The sequence below is a fragment of the Eurytemora carolleeae genome, unplaced genomic scaffold, assembly GCF_000591075.1.
Source record: "Eurytemora carolleeae unplaced genomic scaffold, Eaff_2.0 scaffold91, whole genome shotgun sequence".
Classification (NCBI taxonomy): Eukaryota; Metazoa; Arthropoda; class Copepoda; order Calanoida; family Temoridae; genus Eurytemora; species Eurytemora carolleeae.
The window spans coordinates 150,138-162,032 of record NW_019396098.1 but is presented as its reverse complement, the minus strand read 5'-3'; the positions used below and the strand labels follow the sequence as shown (position 1 = coordinate 162,032).

The 11,895-nt window shown below is 33.8% G+C and overlaps 2 protein-coding genes across 2 annotated transcripts in view; both read left to right on the top strand.

Moving 5' to 3' along the window:
• Positions 1–789: 789 nt before the first annotated feature.
• LOC111694873 (ankyrin repeat domain-containing protein 13D) lies at positions 790–10,021 on the top strand. The gene is made up of 16 exons (XM_023463919.1): positions 790–1,514; positions 1,834–1,962; positions 2,106–2,170; positions 2,543–2,656; positions 2,794–2,844; positions 3,009–3,079; positions 4,164–4,213; positions 4,674–4,785; positions 5,074–5,165; positions 5,277–5,525; positions 5,655–5,750; positions 6,374–6,481; positions 7,040–7,136; positions 7,912–8,027; positions 8,497–8,652; positions 9,026–10,021. The coding sequence occupies exons 1-16, from the start codon at positions 1,419–1,421 to the stop codon at positions 9,227–9,229; spliced, it is 1,806 nt and encodes a 601-aa protein (XP_023319687.1). The 5' UTR covers positions 790–1,418; the 3' UTR covers positions 9,230–10,021.
• LOC111694883 (regulator of nonsense transcripts 1 homolog) overlaps positions 9,747–11,895 on the top strand; it is a 25,480-nt gene continuing 23,331 nt past the window's right edge. Inside the window, 4 exon segments of the mRNA XM_023463936.1 lie at positions 9,747–9,774; positions 10,498–10,664; positions 10,771–10,956; positions 11,526–11,687. Coding sequence (XP_023319704.1) covers positions 9,747–9,774; positions 10,498–10,664; positions 10,771–10,956; positions 11,526–11,687 — 543 coding nt within the window.

The window sequence follows — 11,895 nt, the reverse complement described above, 5'->3', positions numbered from 1 at the left end:
AAATATTGATATTTTCCTTGCTAATTGCAGCAACGTCAAACATTAGATCTTGATTGTATTAAACTTTTTTATCAATTCCTCTTATCTTTACAGTAAAAAGTTGTTACAATTTGTTTAAGTCTGTACGGAGCGAACAGAAGAACTGATGATATCAAGTCTTGAAATTAATTAACTGCGTCTTGTTTTTTAAAGTGTTGAGTCATTTTTTTTATCAGTTCAGTTTTAATATTGCTTATCAGGATTAGTAGTGGTAAGTGAATATATTTAAACATTGGGGATTCATTTATGAAATGATTTTATATGACAAACATTCAGCAAGTAAAACACTGACAATTTGATGGCGTGTCGCGCAAACAAAAATAACTTTCGAATAAAAGTATTGGTATATTCCTATTATTTTTGGCATTTTTAAAAGAAAAGATAAAGTAAACATTAAAAAGTAAAGTATTACAGATTTACGGTTCTCTAATATAGACAAAAAAAACTATTCAGTAATTTTGTCAAAATAGGAGTAGTTAGGGGTGCACAAAGTCTCCAAGGGGGTGCACAACAAAAAGTTCGGATTAGGTGCCCACTCCGGCCCCGTACACTAAAACTCTCATACGCCCCTTAACATAACTCAACCCGTCCTATTTTTAAATGGTTTTTACTCATGATCAATTCTTCGAATGTTATAAAACAAGTCTCAATTTAAATTATAATTCTCAGCAGTGCTTGGGATCCATTTAAGTTTGATCTGGATCCTGTATCGTTGTTTTTATGCTAAAGATTAATGATTCAGAGACAAGGAATTTTTTGAGAATTGCACTTGCTTTTGCAATAGTTCAGATTTGGAATTTGAAAGAAAAGTTTTTGGTTGATATTTTGTCCCTTGGATCCAAAACCTTGGATCCGTATATTTTTGCGGATCCGATCCTAAACGCTGATGTCAATTAATTTTCTGCGAGCAATTCAGGGATTCCTCTTGGATTAATCTGGCCGAGTGAACATTTGTATAATTAAAAAATACCAAAAAAAACAACATTAATACAACACTATTTGCTTATAATGGTACTTTAGTCTGTAGTATCTGCCACAAACAGTATCCTAGTTCATAAAATCTGCTGCAACTCGTATCTTAGTCCCACAAATTTGGGAATTCTTAACACTTGCTACTAAATCTTTTTTTACTAAATGTAAAACTTTATAAAAAAAAATTTCTACCCCATCCCACGATATCGGTTGTTAGTGAGCTAAGCCTGGACAGTCCAACCAAAAATATTGTTAATATTCTGACCAAATATATGTGGGTCCTCATGGTTTTTGCTAATTTGACAAACATAATTTACAGATACAACAATTTCGCTTCTCATTTGTTCTGAAATATGTGAAGTGAAGTGCATTGAACCGAAACTTCCAACTTTAGCGTTGAGCGGAAAATGGAGACTGAGACATTTCCCCTTCATCGTCTGGTCTGGAGAAATGAACTGGAGACTTTGACCTCCAGTCTGAAAGTAAAGGGGGTCAATATGGAGGTAAAGAAAACTTGGAATGAAATGAATATTTAAATGGTTTGTCTGAAATATTCTTTCACAATCTTTCAAGGTTCAATGTACAATGTACATTGTTCATGTTTAATGGTATTGATTAAGTCAGATTAACATCATTTAGGTTATTTTTAAAACGTTGCTGAAGAACTCAAATATAGACAAGTAAACTTCTAGGTTTTGTTATTTCGTAGTTCTTCTTGACCGACCCCTCCTCCCCCCTCCCATTTTCTGTTGATCTTTCTTTGATGGAGGGCATATTTTTTATTAATGGCCGATTATGTAAGATAATTAATTGTGTTTGAAGGATAAGGATACCCAGGGTAGAACCCCCTTGATGCTGGCTGTATGTCTGGGACACCTGGAGGCTGCCAGGATACTGGTTCAACATGGAGCTAACGTTAACACGGAGAGAGATGGGTGGACGGTAGTTCAGGTCAGACAAAGTTTCTATTAAAGAACCACCAACCCCCCCCCCCCCCCCCTACAGCAGGGATGTTTTTGTGTAATTTTTTCCCCAACTTGAGTAAAAAGTATGATCAGAAAGGAGTTGTGATGCTTAAATTTACTTGTTTTCAGGAGGCAACAGCTACTGGAAACTCACGTTTAGTTCATCTAGTATTGGAAGAGAGAGATAAATTAAGGTACTAGATCTAGAACAATGTTAGTTCATACTTTCCTATCAAACTGTTGCTCTTAATCAGAAGCTAACTACCGATTCATTATTAGCTTTAACGATTAATATTTTCAAATATCTGAATATAGAAAATGAACATCCAAAAAACTTGGCGTGTTTGTAAAAAACTGATCTTCCATCATAAGAATTGCGTGTCTTATTTTACACCTGTAATGTTAAAACCTTGACCAAAAATAATTTTCCTCCTTATTTCAGTGTGATCAGATATAGGTCTAAAGGGTCCCATTGTTAACCGTGCATGAAATGGAGAGGTGTCTCGAAATATTGGCAACAGTCTCGATATTTAAATACAAAAAAGTATTTTACACAAATTTATTAGGTATGGAGCCCGGATGGGTGGTATCCCCGAACTGTTGATAAAACTGAAGGATGTCCCGGACTTCTATGTTGAGATGACCTGGGAGTTTACTAGCTGGGTCCCACTTGTCTCCAGGTACAATTTTACCCCAGAACCCTGTTCTACTTTCGTTGGATTAATTTTCAAACCTTGGATTTAAGTTGAAAGATCAAAATTTTCAACACCTTTTATGTTTCGTTATTTTCAGATAACTTTATTTCTCATTTATTTAGGATGTGTCCAAGTGATACTTACAAGGTTTACAAAAGAGGAAGCAGTGTAAGGTAGGACTAAGATATGAATTATTATATAATTATAAACGCAAGAGATTTGTGAATATTTTCATTTTTTTATTTTCGTTGAACACCATGTTCGATTCGTCGTATTTTCCTGAATATTGATTAATTAATTAATCGATTTAGAATTTTCCTGAATTTTGTATATTCAGAGTGGACACAACTCTGCTGGGGTTTGATCACAGTAGCTGGACAAGGGGAAGCAGAACCTACATTTTTACAGGTTAAACATGATTTGATTTGATTTGATTTGATTTGATTTGATTTGATTTGATTTGATTTGATTTGATTTGATTTGATTTGATTTGATTTGATTTGATTTGATTTGATGAATAATAACAGGGGTATATAATTTCAAGGATTGTCAAGAGGGAAATTTTTTGCCTTCTTCCCAGGGAAAAATGGCCACTTTTTCACGATAAATAAGTTTTTTTTCGGCCAAAGGGTTCTTTATTTTTTTCTGAGAAGTTTTAAAAGTCTTACAAATAGAAAATAAAAAGGGTGAGCGCGAATAAAAAAATGTATTCCCTGAATCAACAATGAATGATTTAGTACACATTAATGAAAATAATATTGGTATACCCATTTAAAGAGGAGGGTGAGTTTGACCAATTTTAACAAATTTCGCATTAAAAAAATTGTGGAAAAAAATATTTTACACCCACTTTTCTCAATTTTTCACGTTTTTTTCACCTTTTTCATTCAAATACCAGCTAGGAGTTATAAACACCTACCTGTTTGTCAATAATCTCATTACTAACATCAGAACAAAGTATAAGGTCTTTCAGATCACTTCCCCTTATTTTCCCCCTATTTTATCACATTTTCCCATTTTGTTAATATTTTTATCATTTTCTGGATTTCTGAATTCATTTTTCATCGAAAATAAAAAACTTTTGCACACAGGTTTCAATAGGATATTTTTGTTGTTAAACAAAATAAAAGGAGGGGGGGGGGGGAGGGTTTTTCCTTCTTTTTTACATGTTTTTAAATCTACCAAAAAGTCTGATTCAAAGACAAACTAGGTCTAATATTAGACCGAAGTTAAAGGGTTTTCAGATCAAACTCACCCTCCCCTTTTAGGAAAGCTTAAAAAAGTCTTACTCCAGTATAGCTGAGCAGAAAAACATATATCATATGCATAATAATGATTTAAAGGACAAAACCTTAACCAATGTAATAAAGATAAATTATCAAGTCATCGAACGATAAAGTTTGTCAGAAAAAAAAATTGGAAGTAAGAATCAAAATATCAAAGAAAACTTTTAGAAAAAAAATTGATTATTGATTCATGAGATTAATTTCAGGAGAATCCAACACTGCCAAATTTATAGAAATAGATCATGATACTCAACAGGTAATTTCAGTTGTGCTAAATAATTTAATAGACATAAAAATGATTTTTTATAAAAATTTGTCATAAAGTGTCTTAGATACACAACTCAACATATATATAATAAAGCTCCTTGATCAAATATATTTATATTTGTTTGTTAGCTATAGCTGGCCAAATGGCTGAACCAAATGGGCTACATTTTGTTTGAGGGAACTCATGGGTACCCTGGGAGTAAAATTTTGCTTTAAAAATTCGCTTTTTTTCCTCTTAAAAATCGATTTTTTCCCAATATTTCCCCCTCAAAATTCTAACTTAATTTTTGTCCAAAATCTATGGGTAACGCGGGACACTTGAGCTAGTTTTTTGATAAAATTGGCAGGTTACAGACCTCTCTTAATGTCACAATATAACCCACTTTATGTTACGAACACACATGCATGTTTACTCTGAAACTATGCCTTATTTTGATCCTCATATCAAGGTGTATGAAGAGGAGATGAAGATGAATACCGGGGATTTGGAAACTTTAAGCTTCACATCGGTGGATCAAGTTGAGCATAGGTTGAGCACTCCTCTGGTTCAAACATATCTTGGTAATTTTTATCATTCCAGGGGATTCACACCTTTTTTTTAATAATAGTCAGTTTTTTAATGTCGCTTTCTAAAGCATCATTTTTCTTCGCACATCAGAAAGTTGAGAAATTTCACTGATTTTCCTTTTTTTTTGATTTGAACATTTCCATGAATTCTTAAAAATCCTAAACTTTGATTTATAAATGTTTCATCTCGACTTACCATAAACCTCACATACAAAAAAAGCTAAGAAATTTAAGCGAGTCTCGACAAATTTCGAATTTCGTTAAACTTAAATTTAATTTCAGACACAGACAATATCAGCTTTGATCGAGTAAAGTCCGGATTGTTTGGTTGGGGTAGCGATAAATCTGAGACTGTGTCCGGGATGGAATGCAAGGTAATTTCGAGAATTACAAAGAAAAGTTGAAAAAAATATTTCATCTTTTAATCGTTATAATCACTTTTTAATCATAGATTAAATAATCAATAATACGTTTTAAATAATTAGGTGTTTGCCGCAAACAATGTGGAGGTTGTCACAAAGACGAGGACGGAGCATATGTCCAAGGAGGACAAGGAGCTAGCTAAAACTAACAAGAACCCTCTCCTCTCTATCTTCGGTCCCTCGGAGACAGAGGTGAACCACATCGGAGCTGCGGAGGGTGCCCCGGAGGTGACGGAGCAAGACTACTTCTCCGACAAGAAAATTGACATCGGAAAGCCCAAAGAGGAGTTCAAAAAAGGTCAAAAATTTAAGGTAAACATGGAAAAAGATATATTTTAGTTAAATTTCATTAGATTAAACGGCCGACTGATTATCTGAATTTGGATCAATTCAATCACTGCTTGATATGTTATTTGGTTGATTGATTGATTGATTGATTAGGCCCAGCTCTGGTTGTGCGAGCAGTATCCCCTATCCCTACAGGAGCAGATAATGCCAATAGTTGATCTTCTGGCAATATCAAACACACATTTCCAGGAACCAATATTATACTTAAAGATTTAAGTTCAAAACTGCAAATTTTTTAAGAATACCAGCTTTTGGATGAAAATTTTTCCCTATATAAATCAACCCACCCAACAGAGAACCTTAAACCCAAGCTAAGCATATTCTTGTGGTGCTAAAGAGCTCCCCAATCAAAGTTTGAGACAAATTGGTCCAGTTACATTTAAACCAAACAATAGACAGACACAGAGATCACTACTTAATATTTTACTTCTGTCTGGAGTTACCCTCTTCTTTTCAATATAACTATATGATAAACATCATCTCCATAAGAAACAAAAACAACAAAAAACTTTTTTGAAAGTAAAATTTGCAAATATTCACTTCTTAAAAATGTTTTTAAAACCGTTATTTTTCAGATTGTTTCCGTAATGAAATAGAAGTGGCTGGGGGTTTAATTTAATCAAATTCAAAAGATTAATCTTTTTCCAACCTTCTTTTCCTTCCCAAATTAAATAATTTAATCACGAAAAATGAAAATTTAGGTATTTTTTGGCAAAGTTCTCCTCCAAAAAGCTTTTAAGAGTTATTACAAAGGTTTTTAAATCATTTAAAATTTTAGCTCATAATAAATAAAAATGTTGGTGATTTATTAGAAATTGAAAGATTTTATCCACATGCAGTTACCCTCCGGGTTCCCTGTAAAGATAGAGATTCCAATCTTCCATGTAATAAACGCTAGGATAACATTTTCAAATATTCAGGTTAACAAAATATTTTCAAATTTGGAATATAGTATGATCATAATTACCTCAGTTTCTTCAAATTTTTTTGGGGAAAAGAAAAAAAAATGGAAGGTACTGTAAGCGTAATTTCAAGTGACCCTCCATACAAAGATGTCAAGGTCATATTTACACAGTACCATTTAAAGGTTTGTCTGATCAAGTATGAGTTAGATATCAAAGGTTTTTTTTACTTAAACTGGTTAATTTCAATTGCAGTTTCTTTGCTTGAAGTAACTTTCGCAGAAAGAATGGAAAAATTCACAAAATTTAACACAATTTTGATAATAATTTTGTTTCAACGGTTTCCTTCTAAATCTGGCATTGCCATCTTTGCATTGAGGGTAACTAGAAATTACGCTTACAGACCTTTGTAGTACACTTTTTACGCAAAGTAATTCATTTTCTTAAATAATGCTGTAGAAACCCTTCAACAAATGGGAAATGGCTTAGAAGAGGGGGAATAATTTTAACGATAATATTACTCCTTATTCCAAAATAATTAGATTTATCCAAAATTACATATAAATTAATTTTAAGGCTCTGGACTCGGGTATAGCTGGAGTAACTTCAATCAAAGAGGATTGCGGGAGGAGCTCGGCGGCCATAGACGATTCCGTCTTTGAGGTTCCAAGAGGTAAAAGTTTAAGATAGAAAAAATTTGAAGTTCATGTTAAAACTTGTTTTACCAAAATAAACTTGTGATTAAGTTAATAACGATGAATGATTAATGAACCTAGTTCGGCTTTGGATTAGATATTAGCACGTATTGTGACGTCGTAAACTGTTGTATCACTTTAAAACAGCTGTTTTAAACTTTAATCTAATGGCCTTTCATTGGCTTATGAGTAATAACTCTTATTTTCTACTAGCTAGAGTTTTTGAATTTTTTTAGACTGTCCACAAATAAATTCCACCTAATCGGTCCAGCCGTTTGGCCGGCTATTCGCAACATATATATGAAATATTATTATTAATATGAATGTCTTGTTTTATATAGAAGACCAGCTGAAGGGCCCGGCGTTGCCCGGGATGAAAAATTGAAGAAAAAAATATTGAAAAAAAAGTTTTGATTAATATTAATTCTGTCTCACAATCATGACACTAACAAATTCCCTATTTTTTTAAATTGTTTTTTTTAGCCTGAAACCTTTTAAATTTAAAGAAATCATGTTGGGGTCTAATACGTCTATTTTAAGTCGGAATCATTTTTATTGAGTTTTTACATTTTAGTCTTGCTTTTGACTTGTCAAGTCCTGCACTCACATGAAACATGTCAAATATGTGAGGAATTAATTAAACAGTTTTAAGAAATAAGTTATCGTATTTTTTAACGAAGACCGGAGAATAAGTTCAAAAATTCGTTTTCTATGGATCCAGATCCATAGCACTGCTAAAACCTGTTCATTTAGGATACACTCGTCTCGGAGGTTCAAGTGAGAACACAATGCGTCAGTATGGAGGGAACGAAGAACACCTATTGCTGCAGTACGCAATTAGACAAAGCTTAGAACAAACTTCAGAACAGGTAGCTACAAAATATTGTCGTCTTCTAGAGAAGAAAATCTTTAAAAAATCCGCGAATCTGCATTTCTCGAAAGTGAATGGGGAACAGTACCAACACAAATTACGCAACTTCAAGGACGACCTGAAACACTATAAAATGCTTCCTTAAGATAGTTTTGGGGTTCTATCTTAGAAATAGTATATTAATGATGCATGGTTTACAGCCGCAGGAAACAAGGAATCTGGAAATATTTTGTACACTGTTCAGTCTTCTCTGAAGTCTCATTCTTTGTGGGTAACTCTTATCTAAAAATGATTCGTATTAAAGGGACTGTGAGCGTAATTTAAAGTGCCCCATTTACAGTGGCACTCTTCAATCCTTTGTCTGATCAAGTATGAATTGTTAAATAAGTACTTATTAGAACCGAAAATTCAACGGCGTTTATAGAATTTCCCTGTTTCCTTTTTAACCATTTATGTTCCATGAACAGGTTAACATCTGGGAGGCTCTTGATTCCTCCCCTCCTGGACCAAGGGAGGAGGGGGATGGAGAGAACATGGAAGGATTAGCTCAACACCAGAGATCCGTTCTTTCCCAGTCAAATAGTTTAACCTTCAGTCTCAGTGCAGAGGAACGACAGCTGCAGGTAAAAAAAATTACAAGTTTAATTTTTTCTCCAATTTGAGATTGGTTTCTTTTGTGGTTTTTACTTGCACATAAAATTATTTTAAAGTGAATTTAAAAAAATCAAAATCTGAATTATAAATTTACAGTGCGTTTCAAATCCTATATTGTTTGTTTTTAATCTTGTTGACAGAAACAATCTCAACAACTGACGAGGGTCAACTGGCAATCCGGACCGAAATATATTTTCAATAAAATGCAGAAATACCATTTACTTAATTTACTCCAAAGAGGTTTTTAATATGATCCTATCTTTTTAAACCTTCTAAAAACCTGTTAAAACTTAAATAATATAATTTTTATATAAAATAAAATAAATCTCGTATTAATTTTAGGAGGCCATAGAGGCCAGTATGCGTGAGAACCCTGGGGTCCCGACCTCTGATTTCCCTGCTCAGGATTCTGTGGGGGTCGAGGATGATCTAACTATAGCGCTGAGGCTGAGCGAGGAGCAGGAGAAGCTGAGACAGGAGCAGATGAGGACGGAGGAGGAGAATATGCTGGCTAGGGTCCTGGAGCTCAGTATGAAGGAAAAGTAGGAAAAAGCGCGAAATCAAAATCACTAATTTTTTATATTAAGTAATTGTTACCATTTACTCATGCTTTAAAGCTTTATAAGAGAATATATAAACCTTTGTACAAAACGCTGTTAGATAAAAGAAAAAGCACTAAAAAATGAATTGTAACGTTTTTCATCGATGTTGCCAACTAAAATGATTTATTAATCGGAACAATTGAGCCAATTTTTTAATTTATAAAATTCTCATTAAAAAGTTCCTGAACGTTAGTAAATTAGTGTTAAATGTTGTTGTATCACGCGTCTTCTAAAACAAAAATAATTATTGAATTATTTACCTCAAAATTTAAGTGTACAGTACACTGAACACTAAGGGTGTTATTGGCAACGCAAAATTCACAATCCATATTGTACATCGTACAGCTTGCAATGCGCGCAAATTTAAGATAATGTCTGTCAAATATTTGTATATGTAAATGTTAATGAAACTGAGGAGATTTGATAATGTTGAATATTAAATGTACCGTGATAATCGAAGTATGCATTTTATCTCGTTTGCTTCAAAATGTATTTGGTCCAGTATACTGTAAACTAATCGGTCTAGTAAACTGTTAACTATTTGGTCCAGTATACTGTAAACTATTTGGTCCAGCATGCTGAAAACTATTTGTTCCAGTATCCTGTAAACTATTTGCTCCAGTATACTGTAAACTATTTGGTCCAGTATACTGTAAACTATTTGGTCCAGTATACTGTGAACTATTTGGTCCAGCATGCTGAAAACTATTTTTTCCAGTATACTTTAATCTATTTGGTCCAGTATACTGTAAACTATTTGGTCCAGTATACTGTAAACTATTTGGTCCAGTATACTGTAAACTATTTGGTCCAGTATTGGGGGTCACTGGTCTTCTCACTTGGTAGGGGTCCTTTAAGATTTATTATGACATTGATTTTGATCCATTTCATTTTGATCCGGAATTATTTTTCTGTTAAATCAAGTTGTATTGAGTTTATTGTTTCTAAATAAGAATTTTATTTTATGGTTTCATTTATATGCTTGACTCCCAACCCTGGATTTACATTCAGCTCTGAACTGAGTTTATGCATTGGAACTTGAACGGAAGGGAGCTCAAGCCTTAAATATCAGATTGAAAGATTGACACCGATTATTTTTGTTATTTTTATTATTGAGAAAAAAAAGTTTTCTACCCTGTTGATAATATATTTCAATACTCATCTAGATTGTCAAAAAATACACTGCTATAAAAAAAAAATCTTGATTAAAAGTTTGCTTGTTTAGGGATTTGGGTATAGGTGCGGATACACAGGGTGATGAATATCAGTTCGCGTACACCCTACCTTCCCAGTCCCAGGTGGAGGACAGCTTCAGTAAGCTCATCATCAAGGAGACCAACGAGAACAACAACCTAGAGGACAGGGAGCTCCAGTTTGAGGTGCATTAATCAAGCAACAAAAAATAAACTAACACGTTTTTTTAAACTTGCAAAAACTCTTTACCCTCAAAGAGTCTTATTTGGTTATATTTTATTTGTTGTATAGGATGAAGAGGAGGAAGGGGGCGGGGCTGGAAGGCTCCACCTACCCTCCAACAGCTGTGCCTACTGTGGTGTGCATGATCCCTCTACCCTTGTAAACTGTAATATCTGTAAACGTTGGTTCTGCAACAGTCGGGGAAATACATCCGGCAGCCATATTGTCAATCATATGGTCAGAGCTAAACACAAGGTCGGTTTTACTCATTTTTAGGTTTTTGTTATAACAGAGAAATATGTTTTCAAGAACTAACCCCCAGGCCACCTGAAAACTTTCAAACCTTTAATACATTTGTTTTCTTTTGTAGGTTTAGAGATTAAAATCTTAAAAAAGACGACCTTTAATTAGTCCAAAGTTGAAATAAGCCAAATTGATCAGTTAAAAATATTTTCATCAATGTAAATAGTAAGTAAAAAGCATGTGTCGCTGTACTTCATTTTTGAGACAGAAATCTTATAAATTCAAACAGGGGTTCTTCCTTCTTGTAAAGAAAATTGACATTTTCTTCCGAAGTATATATATTTTTCTCCCTGTATATAAAGTAGATCTCTGTCATTTTGTTTGTGTGACTCATAAACCACTTGATCGATTTGCCTCAAATTTTGATTGAGTAATTTTGTTTAACAACGGCAATATTCTTAGCTTTAAACACTTTTAAGTTGAGTAGGTTGACTTTAATAGAGAAAGTTTTCCATTCATGTTTGGGTTATGTAGGGATAATCTTAATTGTTCAGATACTTCACCCAATCAATATATATCAGGAGGTGACCCTGCACAAGGACGGCCCCCTAGGAGAGACTGTGCTTGAGTGCTACAGCTGCGGGGTGAGGAACGTGTTCGTTCTCGGGTTCATACCCGCAAAGGCGGACAGTGTAGTAGTTCTACTCTGTAGGCAACCCTGCGCTGCACAGAATAGTTTAAAGGTAAAATACGGGGAGTGGTGGGGAGGGGGGGAATAAAGAAGTGGACTTCAAATGTAAGATTTTTTGTACCTTTACCCCCAAAATTCATTGATAATATAAATAAAAATGAAAACGTCACGTTTCGAGAAAGAAAATTTTTTTACATCTGTAAAATGAGATAGATGTTAGAAAGTTAACTCCAGTCCTGGTCTTTCTAACTTTTTTTACA